Below are 24370 nucleotides of genomic sequence, written 5' to 3' on the forward strand. Positions count from 1 at the left end.
TACATATGTACTTGACACGCTTTTAAGTTTTATTTTCTCAAAACCGAAACCTTCACGTAATATCGTTATTCTTGATTTCCATATTATCTCGGGTCACAGAATTTCCCTGACTTTACACGGATTTAGAAGCATGACGTATATTACACATATATAATATAGATAATATAAGGATAGAGTGAAAATCGAAAGAAAATCGACATACCGTAAGATCTTCCTTTATTTAGCGTACAACCCTTGTTAAGAAGACAGGCGATCCCACGGATACAAGACAGACACAATGGTTTATGGAATAATTGGAAGACGTACGAGAAAAACGAACTGCCATGATGGTCCCGCGTGATCTCGTGATGATCTTACTTACTTTTCCCATTTGTTTTATTTTCTCTTTAATGCAATCTCATGTTTGAATTTCCAGGGGATAGATTGTTCTAGAATAGATTGTTCTAGATAATACACAGATTGTTCATGATTCCCTCGAAAAGTGCCGCAGTTAAAAAATAGTAGTCTCGATTCGTTATTCCACAGTGGTCAGAAAACATTCGAGATCATCCTGTTTTCTATTTCGATTATCGTTAAAGGTAATATCAGTACAGGCCGTGTTATGACGATGCGATTACACTGGTAAGTTACACTTACAACGAAAATGCCATTGATGTGTATGACAATAAACTCGAATCATTGCAAAAAGCGAGCCCGACGGTAACGTTCGGAACGTTGCTTGATTTTCTATGGTTTAGGTACACCTAATTGAACGAACGCTCGTAGAAGTTTACGGCAAATCTTGCGATAAGATGTCGTATCTTCTTCCTATATGTATAGTAAAACTTTTAGACAAAGTTACCTTTTGAATGTATGTATCACATTGGATCTCTACCTAACTATGCGACTAACTATGAACGATTAACTAGTCATCGTAAAAGTATAATTACAACCCTTTGCTTTTCCTATTTGATTCTGCATGATAATCGGTGCTACCGTAAGATCGTTAACTATTTGTACGCTGAGATAGATTCTCTGTATAATCAAACGTATCTGTGATAACGTGCTTGAAGATAGATGGATCATTTTTTAGGTTTTAGGATAATATTATTATTTGATATGTTTATCCTGATATTATCTCCTTGCCTCTATTCATTTTATTCCTTTCATTGCCAAACGTATATAGTACACATGATTGCCACCATTATTGCTTACAATTTATCAAGTAAAATTTATAATAGTAACATGGAAGAAATCTACTAAAGTTTGTAATAGAAATGAAATAACGTTGAACTTATGGCTAATGTACATACGTATACATATAATTATAGAGAATTCATCTTTCAACGAGTTACAAGTAATTTTTGGATGACACGATATTCTTTTATTTTTTTACTCTACAATACTCTTCTTACCATAGTTTCCAATTTCAATCTCTATTACATATAATTAAAAATAACGTACACGTATAGTAATCACAGCAAAAATGTATACATACTATCAACTTTATAAAAGAATAAACGAGAAGCATTCGAAACAGGTGGTCCATCTATCTCCCAATATTACATTTATATTAGCAGAATGCGGAATTATTTTTTTCTCAAAATAACCCTATTGTAATTTGATTGTAATTGAACTACTGAAACACCGGAATTACACAGAAGAAAACGTACTGTGAAACGAAGAGACGAATTCATATCTACAAAAGGTGCACAGCAATTGAAAACGCTTGGGTATCCTACTCCTATATATATAATTTATATGTATACATATATTATATGCATAGTTACGTACAATAATTATCTCTTGATATTTGGTTCCTCGTGTATGCATAAGAACGTGTACATGTATATATAATATATATATATATATATATATATATATATATGAATATATAATATTTATATGTATGTATTAAATCAATCAATTGTGCATGTTGATCCATACAACACAGAATTCCATTTTGTCTCTGTCATTAAAAGGAATACATATATGTATATATGTATATATATATATATATATGGATTAGGAGACTATTTAATACTAAGTTCAACCGGCGAATTACGCTACCGATTTTTATTAAATATTTTTTTATCGCTCCATATGTAGCAGAAACATCGTTCTACGAAAAATCTTTTTTCTTCACCTTATAATGTGGTTTTACTAATATACGTATCGTAAGTGATTAATCTGCATGTGAGATTAGGAATGTCAGCTATCCTCGAGAACTCACTCCCATTCTACGCTTCTGTTATTTAGACATTCGTTAGTTAATTCTTACATTAAATCGTTTACTATGCTAATCGATTCGTCTTAAAACTCTGGTATTTTCTCGCTGATAGTTTATTCATTCATGATATGATGCAAATGTACGAAATGTTCGATCTGATAGACACGAACTTTGCATTTTTGCCCGGTGAATTAAAATTTAATATTAATCGAACATATGTTTCGAATACGTATAAAATTAAATAATATTAATAAAATAATTTTGCTATAAATTTTAGTTTCGACTGTTACGATTATTTATTTATATTTATGATTATTTCTGCCAGTAAATTGATAAAAAATTATTTCTTAATTAAATTAAAAGTCGTTATACATTTTGCAATAGAATTGCGTGAAATGTATAATGTTCCTTTGCAACGGTATTAACATTTACATACTTTCCCACTATAATGTTTGCAGCCAAACAAAAAATATTCTCTTGTTTAATAGAATAAATATTCTTATAGGTTGTAAACATAAATAAGTAATGAATTTAAATTTAGAATTTCAAGAAATTTCTAAAATTATTCAAATTTATTCAATAAAAGGAATGTCTTTTTCATTAATTCAGATCTGCAATAAAACAAGCAAAAAACACAATATTACAATCTAGTATTATTGAGATCTTTAATAAGTTTTTCGATATTAGATTTTTATTAGTGATTTGAGATTTTTCACCTTGCTAAACAACACGGAACGTGATTTCTCGCCGATATCCAATTTCCAATATCACCGAAACAGAAGCAAAAAGCACAACTGGAACAATATTTTATACACAGTGGAGGCTAGATAGATCAGCTCGTGCAAAGATCGTTTCACCAGATTGCCGGCTTGCGAGCCACAAGCCAATCGAGCTTGTTCAATAAGCTTTCTGAACGTCTCGTACAGGTCGTGCTTTCTTCGTAGGAGTAGCAGGGCATTGCCGTCCCTACGATCCAAGTTACAAGGCCGAACGTACCGACCGTGAACAGGATATGGCTACGTCTCGACTAGAATATGACGAAAGATACGAATGACACGAGTATCATCTATGATCTTATGACGAAGATCCAGAACTATCCAAGCTCTGTAACGCTTCTTCTTTTAAAACGGGTACTCGATTCCGAGACCGAACAGGCCGGTTTCCTCATACCCGACTTATTAATTCGTACGTTGTAGGCCGACGTCTACAGAATTATATAGTTTTGTTTATCGTTTGTGTATCGTTAACATGGTGGGAAGTAACCGCTTCCATTCTCGTAACGCGTACAAAATACCGTACAACAGATGAGAGAACTACAACGATCCCTCATTTAGAGAATCAAAGCGCGCGGGACCTATCGTTCAAACTTGCGTTCTAACATCTACGGGTGTCTACATAGAAAATGTGTGGCCAAATTGGCCGAGAGTTCTCACTTAATCACGATACTTAGTGACGATCGTGGCGACGATTCGTCAGTATGAGGATAGATCGTCGGTAGGTCGTCTTATAGAAAAATTGTACCGCTCGAGGATCTATCCTGGTGCGCAAATCTCGACTTTCTCCATCGATGAAAGAGGATCATGAAACGCAAGATGAATAAACGGAGCATTTCTTTCAAAACGAAGTTTTCATTCTGGGACTAGTTTAAGTTATTCGAAGAATTAAAATGTTAGAAATAAAAAGGAAGTATTTGGAATGTGAGTTCTCTTAAGGAACGAGTACTTAATCGCTATTAATCTATCGTTTGGTACTTTCGTGGCGCTGGAGGTTCTTGCGTGAGGAACATTTTCTCAAGATTCGTTAACGTTTCTTAGGTAATAGTAAGTTGTAGCGGATGGTAAAAATGGTAACGATATTAATCCTGATAAAGAAATGCAATTTGTAAACGCAGTACGATTAGATAGAATTTGTTCGTAATTAATTGGTATTTAGATGGATTATTTCTAAGATCCATCGTTTGATAAATTAGGCCCACGCTAGTGAAACGTTTAGAAGTCTTGAGGGTAATAAATTGCAGTTGGCTAATAAATGTTGGAATAACATCCTGGCTTAAAGCTGTCTATCGATTTCATTAAATCACTAAATTGAACATAAATATATTATTTGGCTTGGCCTGGGTCGATTCAAGCTACTGATCATTACGACGATAACTCGACGATGTTGAAATTGAACCCTGCTCTCTCTTTAATCATCGTTGTAATTTGCAATAATATATTTTTCTTTGAAGTTGAGTACTCTTTACTTTTCTCATACATAATTATATATATCTAATTCCTGTCTCGTTTAATTATTCAGGTATGTGAAAAGAAAGTAGTTAAGGTTCCTTTTGTTTCATTATCGGTAATCGATTTTTCAGAGTTTTCTTTTTCTCTTCCGTAGAACTCTTTCAACCGGAATCGCGTTTCAAACAAAAGGAGAAAAGCTTAAAGCTCGAGAGAACACGGATAAGAAGGTATATAAATTAAACTAATTAGTACTTACAGATCCTTCAACCGTGTAATCACTTCCCGGTCGAGAATATTTTTCTCGTTGAAATCGTGTGACTTTTAATATGTTGCGAGATGCGAAAAAAATACTTTGATAATCCTTTCCGTTTGTTAAGAACGTGAATCTCGATCCATAGATAAATATTTTTAATAAGAAAATCATTCCATACGGTTGGAGGATCGTTAAACGTTCGATTACTTGCGTAAACTGGTATTTAAAACGCAATGATCGTACAGATATGTATCAACATATTATTGATCGATACGAAAATAATCGTGGGAGAAATTGTATTCAATCTTCATTCTACGATACATTAATTATTTACGGTTAATATGTATACCAATATGTTCCTCAAAGTTTATAAAAAAATTATTTCTACAATTATCACTATTAAATTATATTATAAATAACATAAATAAACCATATAACTACTAGTATCACTTTTAATACTTCCTATCATTAATGTATCGTTATATTTCTAATAGAATAAATTTTTAATAAAATTTAATATTTAAGGTTTTATCTATTTTAAAGTAATTCTCAAATAGAATTGGTATGAATCCTAGTACAAAATAACCAATCTTATTTTTCACTATATTCCCAATTGTTGCAATCATATTGTTACAAATTATTCATAAATCATCAATAAATTTTATATGCTACAAAACACATTCGTATACTCCTGCTCGAAAGTTTAGAACATGCTTCGCCATTTGGATGAAACAAGCTTTTTCGTACACCTTTGCGAGAAATAAGAATACAACAATTATAATTTTATTTTTTAAGCGTGATTAATCCATTATAGTTTCGATACTATAAAAAGATAATATTACAGATAAAATAATTACTTATTTAAGGAATTCATTATTTCTCTTAGAATCCTGACCCACTTTCATGAAAATTAAACTATGATTCACGTATGGATACAATACTAACTCTTCATTCGCCATTTTCAAAGTCAGAAAAACCACACAAATTTAAATAATTCATTTTAACGTTAACGTAATAATTAACGTCGTTTGATTTTCACGTATAATTCATATCGATCAACAAATTCCGAATAAAAAAGAAAAGCTTAATAAGTAAAGGCGAAACTCGCCGAAGACCGCGATTACACGAAAGTCGAGTCTCTCACGAGCCACGCGTTCGAGGATTTCATGGAGCAGGCGACAATCGTTATTATCGGATTTTTTAGAAGCTCTCGTCGATTCCCCGATCCCTGGCAAGATTGAAAACTTCGAAATCACCATCTGGTGCGTCCGGTATATCTGGTGCAACTGGTATCTCGGGTCGAAGGGCCACGCAGTCCCGTGGCGAACACTCGACACGGCCCTCGGATCCGCAGCTGCATTCAATGCAGTTTCCGGTCGAATGCGGAAGTACCTCGCCCTCACGGTATTCCCTTCCTGTAATCAGAATATCGTGTCCGTCCGGACACAGTATTTTACATTTCTCTTGGATCTTTCTCTTGGCCTACCTATAAGCTGCTTGAAAATACCAGACGATCCTACGCTTTCGATTTTCAATTTTTGTTGCTTATTATGCAATGGTTCAAGAGAGTACTAGAAGAGTATAAGGAGAACGATATGTGTTATGCGATATGTAAATGTAGAAATATATGTACGTATTGCAATAGTCTACAGGCGGAGAGTAAGGATGTAAGTGAAGACGTGGATAGAGAAGGATTAACGAAGAGGATGAAAATGTGAGAGAAGGTGAGAGAAGATAAGATAAAGATGTAGAGCCGAAAGACCATTCTAACTGTTAAGCGAGAACTCTGTACAGTGTATCAGGTCTGTAAGTATGAAACCGGAATTTGCCTATAGATGGCCCTAGCTGATAATGTAGTTATCACTAAACTGCGTCATTGATTCCAAAAGTCTCTGTTGACATCTCACAAATATTTTCGACTCAGAACAATACAAGTTTGTAATAGCGTTGAACATGTCGAATTTTGTGCCTGGAAACTACGATTTGCGGACAGCATTGATTTTCTGTTACCATTTGAAGAAAACTGTTCCAGAATCGCATCGAATGCTTGTCGAAGCTTACGGTGAGCATGCTCTTTGCATGCTTTCAGTGCTTTGAGTGGTTTAAAAAATTCAGAAGTGGCAATTTTGACGCGAGGAACGAAGAACGTGGAACGTGGAACGTGATCTATTATGAGCTGTTAAAACCTGGCGAAACCGTTAATACTGAGCGCTACCGACAACAAACGATCGATTTGAATCAAGCTTTGCGTGAAAAACGACCGGAATATCAAAAAAGGCAACACAAAGTAATTTTGCTTCGTGATAATGCACCATCGCATACAGCAAAACCGGTCAAGGAAACGATCGAAGCGTTCAGTTGGGAAATACTTTCGCACGCGGCTTACTAACCAGACCTAGCTCCGTCCGATTACTATTTATTTGCATCGATGGGACACGCACTTTCTGACCAGCGCTTCACTTCTTACGAAAATGTACGAAAATGGCTCGATGACTGGTTTGCCTCAAAAGAGCGACAGTTTTTTTCGCGTGGCATCCACCAATTGCCAGACAGGTGGGAAAAATGTATAGCTAGCGATGGGCAATACTTCGAATAAAACATTTTTAATCATTTTCATACAATAAACGTGTATTTTCTATACAAAAATTCCGGTTTCATATTTATATACCTGGTAAATCTTTTATTATTGTATAACTTTTGTACATTGTACAAAAAGTAAGTGTAAAAGCCATCGTGGCATGACTCTACACACCTGGATAAGTGAAGATTTGTAAAAAGAAGTTGTGCATAGTTGATCTTGAGTATGATTTTCAAAGCTAAATATTTTTTATTTCAACGTATTCCGCTCATTACGAGGAACGAAAGTCTCAAAGGAACTATGCTAACCAAATAATCTCATCTTCCGGAAATATGTTAAAGTTTTCATAATTCTTAAACTGGTTTCATTCGCAATATGTTTACATCTATATTCGTATTTAATGAGAAAATGGTGTGCTATTTACGAAGCAGCAGGACAGATTAGCTCGATAAATATATAGGGATACAAGAATAGTGGAAGATCTCTGCGTGCAGAAAGCATTCCGTGACACTGTGATTTTCAGCAACTATGTCAACGATTCGGTGATCAAGAATTAATATCTCGACGTCTAAATGCAGGTCGAGCCCGCATAAATAAACATCTTTTTCTTGAAGAAGGTGTTATTTAATATCCATGGTTCCTTTGAGACTGTTGTTCCTCGTGATGAGCAAAATACATTGCAGTAAAAAATGTTGACTGTAAAAGTCATATTCAAGGTCAATTTTGTACCGATCCAAATTTCCAAATTTCCATCGATCCACGGTGTGGAATCATGCTACAGTGGTTTTTGGATCTACCTTCTATACACCCTATAGATACAATAAATAATAAATATTTTTTATTCGAATAATACGATAATACAAATCGTCCGTATAAGGACTTCGTGACCTGCTGGGGGTCCGCGGACCACAGATTAAGAATCTCCGGTCTGGCATATTGATACCAATTTAATCTCTTTATTATTATATATGTATTGTTTTATTATTGTATTCATAGATTATCTATGCAAATATATGTGTCGGAGATGAGAGGACATCGGGGCCATTCTTTTGGAATTTTTGGGAAGATCCCCAATACTTTAGTCTAGACTATTTATTATAGCTGTACTTAAATGATAAAACTTAGAAATAGTTGTTATGATTCAATCCTATTATGTTTGTCCGAGATTTGTGACGGTGTGCTTGGACACGAGGTGACAACTGGTCGCCGAACGTAGCCACGATTACAGGATGAACGTTTTTACCTAACAGAGAAGTGCCAGTATTGTGGGACACACGTTGTATTAACAATCAAACCCCGGGCAGGAGCAATGTCAGCTCTACGCGGGTTTGCCTAGCAACAGCGGCTAGAATTTTGTTGATATCCCCGGCCAATATGCAACGAACAAACGCGATCGTAAGGAGAGGAAAATTCCCATCAGTCTTTTATTTTTGCGATCATCTTGGAGAGTTTGCATATCGTCTTTAGGTGCAGTATTATACCGAGCGTCACAGCAAACGTTACTTTGTGCTTCAAAATATATTCTACGTTTAACAAAGAGTTGCCCCGTTGACCGCGAATTTGTTATGGAACCTAAGAACATTATCACTAACATCTCGAGTGTTTAATCACCATGGTTATTTGCCAAATTTTGTAAAAATCAATATTTATACCAGTAAATATAATCTCTATTGTACAACAACGATGGCTAGTCCGAATGAAGATTTGTTACACGCCCATGAACCGAACGTTAACCCGACATATGTATCATATGTATGTATATATAAGTCTATATATGTATTCATAGATTTTTGACAAAATCCCTCCACTAAATGTTATTCAAACTTATCCAACCTTAGGTCGTCGATTTTATGTCATACTACTTTTACTTTCATGATAAGGAAACAACATTCCTAATGTCAGATTGATATTCCCACATTACAGAAAACTAATTTATTCACAACAGAAGTTAGTTTTAATTTCCCTTATAATTAAAACCCATGTTATGAAAATTCCACCACGTTGTAAGTATCTCGTTTTATGATTTCGAAAATGCATTATTGTTTCAAAAATTAAAACATTTGACAAAGATTGTTGTTGACAAAAACTCTTCAATTTCCTATACTCTAACTTCAGTTTTATGCTTTAATCTCGCTTTTGTTTCGATTGAGAATTTAATATTTTAAGAATACATTGATGATACAATTAGAACGAAGAACTACGTATATTAACATATTTTCATCAAATTTGAGGAACTTTTTAGCGACAAAAAAAAAAAAAAAAAAAAAATAATACGAATCAGTAAAAAATGAGGCAGAAGTCATAATAGAATTAAAACACTCCGGTGAAACGCGAGTTTGCACAAAAGCGAGTTAATCAACAACACACTCTCTTAATATTCTCTATAGGCGAAAATGTGTTTAGCACTATAATTAATTAAAAAAAAGGTTGCCATTTGATAATTAGCCCTCATCATATTAAAGATAGTATAAAAAATTTATCAAAAGAAATTTATTACACGATATGTACACTGCAATGAATTATTAATCCTTTTGTGTTTTCAACTTTTTTAAATGCATCCATCTTACTTGCGATGGCAGCAATGATATTATAGTATTTTTATAGCAAGTTACACGATGAAATATATTAAAGCTATCCATGTACATTGTATCTCAAAAATTGTTGCCGGTCATTTTCGTCTTGGTATTTAGTTGTCAACACTGTCGATAATGAACTGTCCTGTTTTTACGACCAGATTTTCAGGACAAAGATAGGAAGAAAATAACAATATCGTATATAAGCACCGTCCTACAGCGACTTAAATCTAATTTAAAAATAGTAAGCTAACAAATGTGATTTCGACACACAAAACATTGTATGGCTATGTCGTACCGTCACGTATCGGTACTTTTGCCTAAACCACCCCACAACCGAAGTTCATTGTTTATTGTGAACAACATACCAATGTAATACTCATCTACTGGTCAATAAACGTTATAAAAAAAATTTAGTTGTCAACAGGAGATTATATTCTGAATGTTTATAAACTGTTTATAAACTACCGTTTAATCTCTTGGCAATAACACTTAAAAAAACAAAGATTGGCGACCAAAAAACCAAGGCAAACGAACCTAGAAGAAATAATAATGAAAATTACTTTTGCGCATATTTTCAAGAGAAACATGATGCCAGCTAAATGAAGATTGCGTATAATATATAAGATGCGGATTAGTCCTATGATAATTGCATTGGCTGTGGATTTGAAGAACTCGATGATTTTCAGTATTATCGTTGTTAGTAACAGGGGCAATAAGGTATATCCTAGAGACATGTTTGGGTTTTTGAAAGCTGCGTTGTCCGTTCTTTATCGTCTAATCCTCTGCTTTCTTTCTCTCACTTCCTGGAACCCGAAATATTTATACATCCGCACAACTTTTCTACGAAACGATTAGAAATTAGAAACGTCAAGAAAACACGTAACCAAAACAAATAATTATTCTCTTACTTACGGTGACTGCAAAAAGGTATTTATGCGTATCCCTATTTTCCAACGAATCGTTCTTTTCCCTTTTTTTATCAATGTTTATATTTCATTTTCATGGTATCAAATTTTTATAGTTATATTGAAGGTGCCATTGAATGATACGAAATTTAAATTTAATTCGTTCGTAAATGCTACGCTAAATACAATAACGTGCTAATACTTTTTGTATTCGTTGTACTTCTTCGTGAAAAAACGTCCATACGATGCGAAACTAATTACACTGTAATTCTATTTGCTTCGAATAGCGGCTATCTAGTCGATAGTTTGCGGCCGTGTAAAGAACCGAGTTGAAACAAACTACGACTGATCTATTACCCATCACGAGACACGTAGTTGGTACTGGCTGCAAGGTAGTCGAGTAGGTCGCGTTAATCTCCGCGTATCCCTGTTGCTCGACAGAAGGCTCCTCCGCCGGATCACCGGAAGCTTCCAAACTGTCGACGGCATCCGTGCTTCCCTCCAGCGACGGCGTGTAATTACTTTCTATCGTCGTCGATGGGAGGAACGAGGGGCCGGCGGAAGGATCGGTGTTCGGATTGTAATTCTGCCACCAACAATATACTTCACCGGCGACGCACAGACAATGAGAGTTCGGGTCGTACGATGGTATCTGGAACGGAAAGAGAAAATTCATACGTTCAGTCTCGTATGATTGTATGCCATGTTATCCTTGTGCAACACGACTCCGCGACAGTTGGATAAGGTAGTTAGTACGAATATACGTTGTTAGAGGCAGATATGTCTTTTTCAGTTTCAGCTTTTTTACGGGAATGTTGAAGAAGTTGTAGTAACGAGATATCTTAATATGGTTATAGTAATTAAAACTTTGATATTGCTACGTCGTTCTATATCAAATAATTGATTTCAGAAGTGTGTAAAATTGTTCAATATTTAGTGACAAAGAATGCCGTTAAATATTTATTAGATTTCGATTTAAAATTTGAAGTTAAGTGAACGTGATCGATGTTTTGTCAGTTTTTTTTTTTTTTTTTTTTTTTTTTTTTTTTTTATTACAAAGAGATGTATTATTATTCCGGTCTGTTCTTTTTCAGAGAACTTTAGATTTTGACGCAATGTGGTAAAAGTTGTTTGTAATATTTTGCAGAAGCTACATTGGGAGGAGAGATAGCCTGCAATTGATGTGAAAAAATTAGATTGGGTAACGCAAACATTAAAAATGCATCAAAATATCGTTAAATAAGGATTATTACTGTTTCGATATATAAGGTCATAACGTATTGATCTTGTTACAATGGTCACAATGTATTGAATGTATTCAATTTGTCGTACTATTTGACCTAATCCTTTCGTTACGACGGACGACTGTAGTGGTTCTCTATGAAATGCTATTCATATATGTATACACTATGCGCGACTATAGTCATTCGTCACAAAATGTCGCTCCCCGCCACGCCATTTAAGGCCATTTTTGGTCGAACGACTAAAAGCCATTCCAACTTGATTGAAACTGTATTTACATGTGCGAATTCGAACAACCTAATTAAGGTTCATCGACTCAATCGTTCTTCCAAAAATTGCCTAATGCAAACAAGGTTTTAGATATATGTAATGTTGTAATATTTTTGGAAATCGGGCGATCGATTCGTGAAAACTCAAGAATCGATTTTCTAGAGTCTTCTTTCGTATCCCCTAAAATCTCCGCTTCTAATCCCTCTTCTCTTTCTCCTTTTAACTCTTAACTTGCTTTTCTTTTTCTTTGTTCTCCATCTTCGCCTCGAGCCCGAGCTCACTATCATAAACCTCAAATAAGTACAGTCAAATCGAATGACAACAATTTCTTAATACGGCTACGGTGGAATTTGGATTACAGTACTAAGGGATCTTCCCAAAGTTCCAAAGGGAAGGTTCCGGTGTTCTTTCATCTCCGACATATATATATTACGGGAGAGTATAATCGCTCGCGACAACAATCAACATTATGAGCGTCTGGATTCACTGGATATTGGATACGTAACATTTACAGAAATAGCAAACATATGTACATTTGTCGATATGATACATCAGTATTTCATCCACAGTTCATTTGTTTTCTTCTTCTTCTATTTTTTTTACTCTAAGAACTTCGCAATATATTAGGTCATCCCATAAGTTCCGTTTTTCCAGCGGTTATATATGTTAAGATTGTTTACATACCTTTCAGTTTCATGAAAAAACGTAATCCCCCTCTCGTTGTGCAACTTCTTCCCATTTTTCAAGTGCATTGCTCCCTTATCGCCGTATGTTTATAAATCGACACAATAAATGAAATGTATACACAAAAGTCGGCACGAACTTATGGGATGACCTAATAGATCCACCTAAGGTCTGTTTACCAGGTATGTAAATATGAAACCGGAATTTTAGTATAGAAAATACACGTTTATTGTATGAAAATGATTAAAAATGTTTTATTCGAAGTATTGCCCATCGCTAGCTATACATTTTTCCCACCTGTCTGGCAATTGGTGGATGCCACGCCAAAAAAAACTGTCGCTTTTTTGAGGCAAACTAGTCATCGAGCCATTTTCGTACATTTTCGTAAGACGTGAAGCGCTGATGAGAAAGTGCGTGTCCCATCGATGTAAATAAATAGTAATCGGACGGAGCCAAGTCTGGTGAGTAAGCCGCGTGAGAAAGTATTTCCCAACTGAACGCTTCGATCGTTTCCTTGATCGGTTTTGCTGTATGCGATGGTGCATTATTACGAAGCAAAATTACTTTGTGTTGCCTTTTTTTGATATTCTGGTCGTTTTTCACGCAAAGCTTGATTCAAATCGATCGTTTGTTGTCGGTAGCGCTCAGTATTAACGGTTTCACCAGGTTTTAACAGCTCATAATAGATCACGTTCCACGTTCCACGTTCTTCGTTCCTCGCGTCAAAATTGCCACTTCTGAATTTTTTAAACCACTCAAAGCACTGAAAGCATGCAAAGAGCATGCTCACCGTAAGCTTCGACAAGCATTCGATGCGATTCTGGAACAGTTTTCTTCAAATGGTAACAGAAAATCAATGCCGTCCGCAAATCGTAGTTTCCAGGCACAAAATTCGACATGTGCAACGCTATTACAAACTATGCTGTTGCATGAAACTTGTATTGTTCTGAATCGAAAATGTTTGTGAGATCAACAAAGACTTTTGGCATCAATGACGCAGTTTAGTGATAACTACATTATCAGCTAGGGCCATCTATAGGCAAATTCTGGTTTCATATTTACAGACCTGATATACGAAAACGTACAGTGACCGTCCCATGTTCGGGCGTTCATGCATTAATATTTGTTGTATCCGAGATGAATGTGCCAGTCAGGTTGAAGTTGTACACCATACACTATTATATTATTAATTATTATTATATTATTATATTACCTATAAGAGCGGTACTTTTGGATAAACAAGAGGAAGAAGTGTACCAACAAAAGGAGGAAAGATTTTGGTGTACATTCGTTATGACAAAACCGTAAAGAAGAAGGAGAATTTCATATTTATAAACAACTAATAAATTACGAACAAGAGTTTTATGAATACTTGAGAATGATACAGCATTCTTTTAATATTTTACCGAATAAAATCTAATACTCTCTTATTTACACCTGACAATCTTTTTTAAGGTTTGCTTCGCGCCACCTCCTTCCCCGAATAGTTTCAACTAATACAAAATTAATCTGCGCAACTTTTGAACTCGATTGGATAAGAGGAAATGATGCCCTTGTATTCGATTATCTTCTAATCCCCTTCTTATTATCCTCTTGCTATTGATTATAGCAAAAAGTTGTAGATTTACACACGACGCATCTTTTATATTCTACTATTTTTTTTTTTTTTTTTTTTTTTTTGCATGATAAACAGTTTCTGTAGATTGTACAATACATTTTGATAAATTTGTTCATAAATTTTTATAAAAAAATTTGTTCAGTATTGAAATACGTGTATATATAAAAATTAATGATATGAAATAACATAAATTCTCAAAGCATGAAATTTTGACATCATTCGTGTTTTAATTATTAAAAGTTCAGTTCAGAATTAGTATGATTGCAGTATAATAAAAAGATTGTTACAGTATACGAAATATAAAATAGCTTCATGAAAGGGACTGAAAGAAATTAATTAGATAAGAGACAGGAGGAATTAATGGATAAAATCTTAAATCCGATATATAATAAAACTTGTATAACTTTTATGATTTCAGTCTAGTTTATATTCCAGAAATGTAATACTTGTCTCTTTTTCCAGACAAAATTTTACGCATGTTCATTATATATTTCTTCTTTTTTCTTCAAAATTAATGAGATGTATGGTACGATTAATTAAATATATAACAAATAAAAACTGGACCACCTATGAAATTTTAGCTTTTTCTGCCCGTATTTTATAACAATATATATATATTCAATTTATTTTCATTCACATTGAAAGATATATGTATGTGTTTTAGTGCTTCGTTGAAGATCTTATTCGAATGTGCTTGTTAAGATTTAACAAGGTCTTGTTTTACATCTGCTAGAAGCTTATTCGTAATGTATTATTAATTAACCTCAATCCTGCAAATCTGCTTCGTACAATTCCAATAAAATGAATTATAGATACAAGCATCTAAATAAGTAATTTCTTTTACGCAGGAATAAATAAAAAAATTGGAAATAAATTGTTTTCTGTTTTAATGTACTTAAACATAATTCGAAAAGCATACGAGACACGTTACAATGGCTACAGTAGTTACATATTTCATTTTCATAATATAAAACAAATGTACTCGTATGAAAGTATTGCTAAATGATATTTAATATACTTGGGTTTAATTAATTAGTATATCAAATGTTATAATAAATACAATGACGTGCCGATACATTTTATGGCCGCTGTAAATTCCAATAATCAATATTTTATAATAATTATGTAATCAATGCAACTGAACTTTTCCAACCATTTTTGACTCAATCGCATTTTTCTAACGTTAACAAACATATCAAGATTGAGAAACATATAAAAAAATTTCAATTTAATGTTGAACATTTTCTTCAAACATTACGAACCTTATTCGATTGCTAATCGGACCAAGATAGAAATATAAATGTTTGAAGATATCACCAACTTTTCTCATTAAGAAAGAAAAACGCATAAATTAAATGAGAAAATCAATATATCCAAATAGCATTGGAGGATTTCCCTCAATGCCCGCGACACTTTTAAATTTGAAAAAGCATAAAACATTTGAAAATCTATGGAAACGAATGCATATACAGAGCTTAACGAAACGGCTCGTATTTTCTATATACACTCTTGGTAGGAAAAGGTCGCAGAAAAAACGAATAAAAAGAACGCGATGAGTCGGCGAAACATGTCATTAATTACTATACACGCTTCGTACCTAACGAAGAAACGTGAATCCGTCGCGACGGCGGCGTTGCCACTCGAAGTTCATTGCGAGTCGTCCCCTAGGTCCTACATTAATTAATAATGTCAAGGCTTGATATGACATCGACGAGCAAAAGAACGCTTCTAAAAAAGGTAGAAAGAGAAAGGGAAGAGAGAAAAATCGAGTAAACATCAAAGCAAACCATATAAAAAAAAGGCGGAAATGATCATGTACAGGCTGTTGATATTTATACAAATTCATATTTTTATGAATATAATTAAGGAAACGAAACGTAGACAGAGAACTGTTTCGCGTATTGAATATCATAAAAAGTATTTTATTAGGCTGTTTGGAAAGTTTATAACGAAATTTAAGAAAATTTTAAAGATATTGTGCTTTCATTATAGAATTAGCGTATCATTAAGCTTTATGATTTTTTTTGCGATGTAACAAATATTTTGGAAATGTCAAGAAACGAATAAAATGGGGTAAATTTTCAATGAATACTTTCGCCTATTTTTCATGGAAATAATATCTTTCTTCCTTGATGGAAATGACACTGTTTTTATTATTCAGAAAAATTGTTACAGAGAGAGAACTGTAATTGACACATTTTTGACGTCCAATTAGAGAAACTGTTTGTCAAACAGTATTTTGCAAAATTACGTAATTTTTTTTGTTAGATAATATTCTTTATATCTGATAAATATATGTAATATATAGAATATAATAAATACACCAAGCTGTAGAACCTAAAATTACTTATTATGTAAAATGTGAAAATGTCAAAAGCGCTAGGAATTTTTCAAACAACCCAATATTTTCAATATTTTATATATAATATATTTTTGCGTATTATATATGCGTTCTGCGAACTCTTGAAGCATTAAATTTCTTATAGACGGATAAAAATCTGTACCGTACTGTACATGTGACGTTCGAAACTTGAGAGAGGCATCGTCGAAAGAAACGACACAAAGAACAGAAAAAAAGCAGTGGCATGGCAAAAGAGGGTGCAGAGTCAGACAAACGATGCGAGGTGATTAATTTCACCGGAGAAATTCGCGATGCAACGACGACTTTCGATCTATTCTCGCAGGTATCGCTCGATAACGCGCCTATTAATTGGATACCGATTCCTATCTCAAGAGAGACGTTGTTACTCGTATACAGGTGTCTCGAACGACGAAATTTCCATGCAATATTTACGAGACGCGTTGCGAATATTTACGAATCGTGACTTTTATGCATGGTTCGAAATTTTTCACGCGTCCATTCCATCCTTTGAATTTTTCGATCTGAAACAATGTCACATTTTGAAACAATGTCTCAGATTACGATACGCATACTGTATCAGTGTTATTTCCAAACTTTTGCATAAATATTCTTATTTTCTCATACCGTTAAATATCAACAGTATTATGGATGAAGAAATTTGTTATAAATGAACGTATATTGAACGTTAGAGAGATTTATAACGAACACATGGAAAGTTCATTGTTGGTCATCATAGATAGTCGCTATGTTCGTATCCAAACCAAATCTCAATCCACAACAGAGACCAGGAGTCTTGGAAAGTCACGGCTGAAGCTCAGAACGAAATCGTAATTAGTGCAAACCAAGTGTTCAAAAACACCCATACTAAACCTCGTAGCATAACAAAGCGTACACCCCCCTCCTTTGTTTTTTTTTTTTTTTTTTTTTTTTTTTTTGATACTACATAAATGTAATTCCTTGTATTTTCATAATATTACGGTCGTATGTGATTATACATCCAGTTTTACTGCTAATTAAACTCGGTTGTTCGATTCCTAAGATTTTATGTGTTTTACATAAATCATCGATCTGCACATTTTTCGTAGGGATAATGACATTTTCAATCTGTAAAGGTACGAACGTCAACTCTTCCAACTCGAATACAGCAGTTGGGCAAGTTTCGACTGTCTGTTGATTATTAATTAATTCGATTTTACATTCAGGTGACTTGTTGAGTTCTTTTACAAATGTGGATGATTGCCGTTCGTTTACATTATTTGTTTAAGTAGTGGCTATCGAGAAAGGTGTACCGTTCTGAGTTGGTTAGCATTAAGGTAGTTTCTACTACAGGTGCGATAAATACAGAGTTTTGCTTGAAAGGTATCGGATAAATTTTTGTTATTTTCCACTCGTTGTCTTCTAAAAGCGGTACAGTTATCGTATATATAAGTTTATTATCGTTTATCCATAATTTTAGTTTACTTAGATCTAGAGTTAGTCGAAAGTTTTGAACCGAAGGTTCGATATGGCTACTCATGAAATTTTGTTTCGTTATTTGATCGAGTGTTTTTAAAAATTGTTCAGGCTTTATAATTCGTGGGTTTATGATCCCTTGTTTTCCTGATATGATAGCGTTAAAAATTTCGTCAATGTTAATATGGAGCTTCGATATGGTGCATTCAGTCTGAATTAGTAAAGAGATCAATATTTCGTTTTTCTTGTTATGGTTTTTAATCTTGCGTATATCGTTGGTAAGGTTTTCGAGTTGATTCGTCTTAGTGTCGTCTAGTACGTGTTTGATAAGCACGACTTGGTTACTAAGGATTGTTTTTATTTTGTTGTTGGAGTCAAATAATGTATCAATATTTTTGTTAGTGAGTTCTAGATCTTTTTTGTCAAGAGTCCGAATGGAGTTTTAGATACTGACTCTATGACGTTGAGTAGTCCGCGTTTGCTTCTATAGAGTAATAACAAGTTGAGTCGATGCGTTAGGTTTTGGAGATTTCTATACTTGAGTTTTAGATTCTTTCTTCTTGTTTTCTAGTGTTTCTTTCTAAAAAGTGGTTTTATGTCTCGAATTTTGAAAGCCTTTACAAATATATCCATTAGTTTATATACGAAATTTCGTCCCATGTTCGTGAGGATACTTTTCGGTGCGGAAAATATATACACATAGTGATCCAAAAGTTCGTTAACGATCGAGTTGGCTGTTTGGTCTTTTAAAGGTATGAGAACGAGATATTTGGTTAATTGATCTTGGATAGATAGGATAAATTTGATGCCTTGTTTGGTTTTGGTGAGAGATCCGAATATGCCCATTGCGATTTTGTCATTAGGGTTGACGGTGTGTCAATTATTATGGGTTGCTCTTTGGCCCTGATACGGTTTAATTTTTCTCGTTGGCACCATCTCAGTGTCCCTCGATCTATCGCTACGTCGAACTTTCAGGTTACGTTTCGTTGTAGCCGATGTCCAAACATCCATCGTTATTATCATCCAACTATTATGGGTTGCTCATAGACCCGCGAAACAAACGGCTCCTCGACACGACAGTCCAACTGTCGACAAAGGGATCCGCCGCCACAGCCGACGTAGCATCGATTAAAACTATAGACGGCGAATCATCGTACCGCAAACTATTGTCGGAATTCCCAGATCTCACTCGATCGCCCGTTTTTAGAAGAAGTGCACTACGGCATAGTGTGCAACACCATATAAAGACGATGCCAGGACCCCCCGTCTATTCCAAACCTTGCCGTCTCGCCTCCGACCGCCTCAAACAAGCGAAGGCGGAATTCGAAGTGATGATTGAGCAAGGTGTGATGCAGCCATCGAGAAGCCTGTCACAGGTGAAATTCGACTAATTATGCGATAAGATAGTAAATTCCAAGCGCCTTATCATGAGTGACCATCGGGGTAGCATCCGGTCTTTTCCCACTCCTACGAATAAAGAATATAAATACTCCTCCCAAAATCATCCAAATCAGTCTGAATATTAAAAGTCTTTGCCATAAAGGGTTGCCATTTAATTATTGTATAAATTGAGTGAAAATAAAGAACTCGATCTCTTGTTTGGAGATCGACATTTTTGTTTAGTCACTTTGAATGAATTTTACGCGACACCTGCATCGACAACTAAAAGCAGCAATCGAATGCCACAATACGAGCAACTGGGTAGAAATCTTACCAATTGTTTTATTAAGCATAAGAACCGCTATCAAGGAGGACCTAAACGCAGCCGAAATGGTTTACGGTGCCGGCATACGATTGCCGACAGAATTCTTCGTACCAACGAAGCAACAGGCCAACTCGGAATTCGCGAATCGTTTAAAAGAGCGAATAGAAAAAATCGGGCCTCATCCGATTACGCGACACGACGAGAAGAAAATCTTCGTGTTCCGCGAGCTCGAAACATCGCCATACGTATTTGTACGCCATGACGCGATCGAAGGCCCTTTACAGCCACCCTATGACCACCCTACGAAAATGTAGTAGTCTCCGTAGATCGACTGAAGCCCGCATTTTTACTAGACGACAACATTGAACACCATAGCATCGAAAATCGTGACGTAATAACACCGCTTGGTGTTCAATTCGAACAAAGCGAAAGTCGAGAAAGCGAAAATAACAGAAATACGACAAATAAATATGTCACGCGCTCGGGCAAAAGGGTCAGATTTCCTGATTGCTTTCAAACAGGTTTCGGTTAAGCGTTAAAAATTGTCGGACACGGTAAATACTCACGTAAATTTTAAAAATAGCGTCGGACAAAAAAAAACTGTGTAAATCTGTTGTAAATATAACACAAGAAAAGACGTTATCACTGGTAGGGGGGTGACCTATTATGTTTAGATTACAGATTTGTTTACAGATTACAGTTTGTCATTTCCCATTAGGAAAGTCTTTGGGCTGGAGGTTTGGACGTTCAGTGTTCTCTTTTATTAAGTTTATTCCTGCTCCGGTATCAATGAGAAATCTGGCTCTTCTTCCGTCTTTTCATCGCAATATGATTGATAATAATTTTCCGGTGATGCAGTTGATTCTCGGTACGTTTCTTCTGGATTCTCCGCTGTTTGGTATACTCGAGGTGGGATTTTTCCTTAGTTGCCGAATGGAAAATTTTGAGAGCGCATCTCAGCTGTGTGTTCGATTTGTGAGCATTTGAGACATTTTAATTTCTTTCGGTTACCTGATGGTTGGGTACAAGCTGGTGGTTGTAGATCGGTAGCACTTCGTTTAGATACGGGCGTAGTGTTATTAGATCGATTCTCTGGGCGGTGGACAACACGATTTGCTTCTCGTAACCATTGTTCTCTATCGGCTGCTAATTGTTGGGCGAGGTTCAGGTTTTTCGGATCGCTAGCTACTATTATCTGTCCTATTTCGTATCGTAAATTGAGTAAATATGTCTTTAGTGCTTCGCGTTCCACGATATTCATGGCTACGCGTCGTTCGATCGGCGTGCGGTTTTCGTTTTGAACTGCGTAATTTAATTTGTGGAGCTATTGTCGGAATCTAGAGTCGAAAGATTGTACGCTTTCTGTTATTCCTTGTTTTAAATTTTTCAATTTTTCCCTGCAATTGCTAACAGTGGTTGGTGCTGACACGCGTTGTCTTAAACATGGATACAGGTCTTCAACACCTATGTCGTCTCGACCCCGTAGTATCTCAATAGTACGTATGGTCTCTCCTGCTGGGAGCCCTTGTTCTTCGCCGCAGTCGTTTCTTTGTCTAATCGTGACGTGATTAATTCGTGGTCTTTGTAAAGTGTCTGGTCCGTCGGTTTCATCATCTGTCACGTTATCGGCACTGGTTTCTAAGTGGGTGCTCATATGTGGCTGGTCGGTTTCATTCCTATAGTTCTTGCAATGTCACGTATTTCTTTGGCCCGGTTTCTATCACTAGTTTCCGTAAATTCTTTTATTTTGTTAATGTTTTGCTCAATATTACTTCCAAAGTTTCTAAATTCCCGAGTTAGACTTTGAAGTTGTTCGAGAATAGTAGCAATTAATTCGTTTTGCTTTGTCGTACTCTTGTCCGTTGGATTCGTGTTGGTAAACATGATATTTTCAGAAGAGTCACTATCTTCAGAAGGTATTTCGGATCTACTGTTTCGATAATGTATGAAAGCCAGCTTACCGAGATTCCGTAGAATCCATAGAGTTCGCGCTGAAGTTTCCTCTCGATCCGATGAATGGATCCTGGCAAGGATAGCCAATTTTGTCACGTAGGAAACACAAAAAATCACGAAAATGATTGATCGCTCGTGATCTCCACGCGTCACAGTTCAAATACTTCGCAAATAAGGTGAAGAAATTGAATTTTCTATATGGTAATAGAATTTATTACGAAAATATAACAACGTGACGGTTCAAAGTGTTACAACAAACTGATCTCGAGCGCTTATTTGGGAGGGTTTTTATACTGAGGTTTTAGTTCCTCTGTCCCCTCTGCAGGGGTTATCGTCTGATGTATATTAGAGGCGACCATTCCGTTACTATTTAGTTATTGTTTCGATGACTGTGGCATATAGGATGTTTGGCCTATCCTATTATTACTATTTCTGAGCGCGTAAACTACTTCCAAGAAAAGACAAAAAAAAAAAATAAGAAAAAACGTCACTTGTTACACAAGTCACGTAGAAAAAGCATGGAATTGTCATCGGCTTACATCGATACTATATTTAAACAGCCCATTTCAATAAACTTTCGCCCCTGATTTTGTTTCAAGTAACCATATACTGCTAATAGATATCGATATAAACAATAGCCAAAATCTATTGGTATCTGTAAATAAAAAAGCAACAATAGAAGATCGATGGATGAAAATTGATACTGCGGTGTTATCTGAATCAAGAGCGTATGTTCATTATCCGGATCTGAGAGCGATTAAAATACGTGTTCCTAGCAGGGATCGAATGAAACAGTTAACTTTTGTAGCTAAAAGTTGTTCTCTGAACTTTCCACTTTTCAATAATTTTTTTCTGCTCTACGTTAACTTTATACCTTGACAATTTAATTCTGTTGTAAAAGTTCTGTTAGGATAGTCATTTTGTATTGCGTTAACAAAAGTTCCGAAGGATCATGTACCATTTAACAGCTATTTTAGGGTAAAATATAAAAGTTGGAATTATTTTTAAATTAGCATTACTAAAGGAATTGAAAGCAAGGTTAGTATAGAAGAGAAAGAAAGTTGTGATTTTTATAAGTGTAACTGTTTTATCGTTCTAACAACACGAGGAAAATTGAACAAAACTAAATGAATTAATGTGAAAAATTCAGATTGGGAAATGTAAACATTAAAAATGGATCAAAATATCGTTAATAAGCATCAGCTAAAGATTTTCGTTGTTTCGACATATCAGGTCAAAACGTACTGATTCTGTTATAATGGTCAAAATGTATCGAAGGTATCGAATGTATTGTATATATCATATATATTATATTTACTTCCTTATTGTACTTTATTACTATAATATTTATTATATCATTTTATTTTATTTTATATTTTACTTTTTACAAATATAGGATTTTTTTATTTATTTAGAATGGATTAAACAGGAAACAATGGTTATTTAAATTGAATTAAATACAGTAATGTGCTATAACTAAGACAACTAAATAGTTAATTTGACTAAATAGTTATAACTCTCGTCACCATGTTTCTGTCACGTAAAAATGACAGGAAAATAATAATGAAAAGAATGTTGGGTTTTTGAATCAAACATGATTCGAAGTGTCCTCTGACTCCGCTACATCACCCCCTACCAGTAATAACGTTTTTATTAAGCTAAACAGAGTATCTCTTTGTCGTCGTTATTTTAAAAGTTACCGATACATCCTGTGTCCGACAATTTACGACGCCTAAACAAAACCTGGCTAGTACCAGTCCGGAAAACGGACTCTACGTCCTCTACTACCGCCTGGTGTTTTCTTCCGCGGTTCGATCGCTGCTTGCGCTGTTTTCGTCGTGCGCTCTCGCACAACGCAATGACGCCGCTACATGTTAACTATTATGAGACTAGTGGTCTGATACGTCTTAGTAATTAATTTTTAGAAAAGCGATTGGTTTGTTATAATTTTTCTGATGCTACTGAGATATACATATTGGTAAATAAGATTCAACTATAAATAAAACTATCCATTTAAAAATCTATATTTAACGTGTGTATTATATTTTTATAAATTATTAAATTAGATTATTACGAACCTACCTAATCTTTGCTAGTGTATTTGCATTATGTCATTATTAAAAGAAAAATCTTTATCTTGAAAGGGTAACATCCAATTTTCAGATTAAAGATAGTTTTTTCCGAGGAGCGAGAGGAGGATTTGAAATAGAACTTCGATACATTCGACATGGGACAATGGTTTTTGGGTCGTCACACACACACACACAGAAGTCAATGGCTGGAAACGTTTGAAATATACACGCGAATGCGTGAAAATGGAATAATCAGAGCCAGTTCG

At 34.9% G+C, this 24370-nt stretch overlaps 1 protein-coding gene and 1 long non-coding RNA gene across 2 annotated transcripts in view; both read right to left on the reverse strand.

Annotated features, from left to right (window-relative positions):
- Nucleotides 1-510: 510 nt before the first annotated feature.
- LOC126918026 (uncharacterized) overlaps nt 511-24370 on the reverse strand; it is a 225483-nt gene continuing 201623 nt past the window's right edge. The window contains exons 3-4 of the mRNA XM_050725580.1: nt 11104-11398; nt 511-6102 (exon numbers count right to left, since the gene is read on the reverse strand). Of these exons, the coding sequence (XP_050581537.1) occupies nt 5888-6102; nt 11104-11398 (510 nt within the window). The 3' untranslated portion in view covers nt 511-5887. The remainder of the gene's footprint in view (nt 6103-11103; nt 11399-24370) is intronic.
- On the reverse strand, nt 17825-22034 carry LOC126918288 (uncharacterized). The gene is made up of 2 exons (XR_007711300.1): nt 21091-22034; nt 17825-21000 (listed from the first exon to the last, which is right to left on the reverse strand). It is a non-coding gene; the product is annotated as an uncharacterized LOC126918288 (long non-coding RNA).

Source organism: Bombus affinis, chromosome 1, assembly GCF_024516045.1.
Source record: "Bombus affinis isolate iyBomAffi1 chromosome 1, iyBomAffi1.2, whole genome shotgun sequence".
NCBI lineage: Eukaryota > Metazoa > Arthropoda > Insecta > Hymenoptera > Apidae > Bombus > Bombus affinis.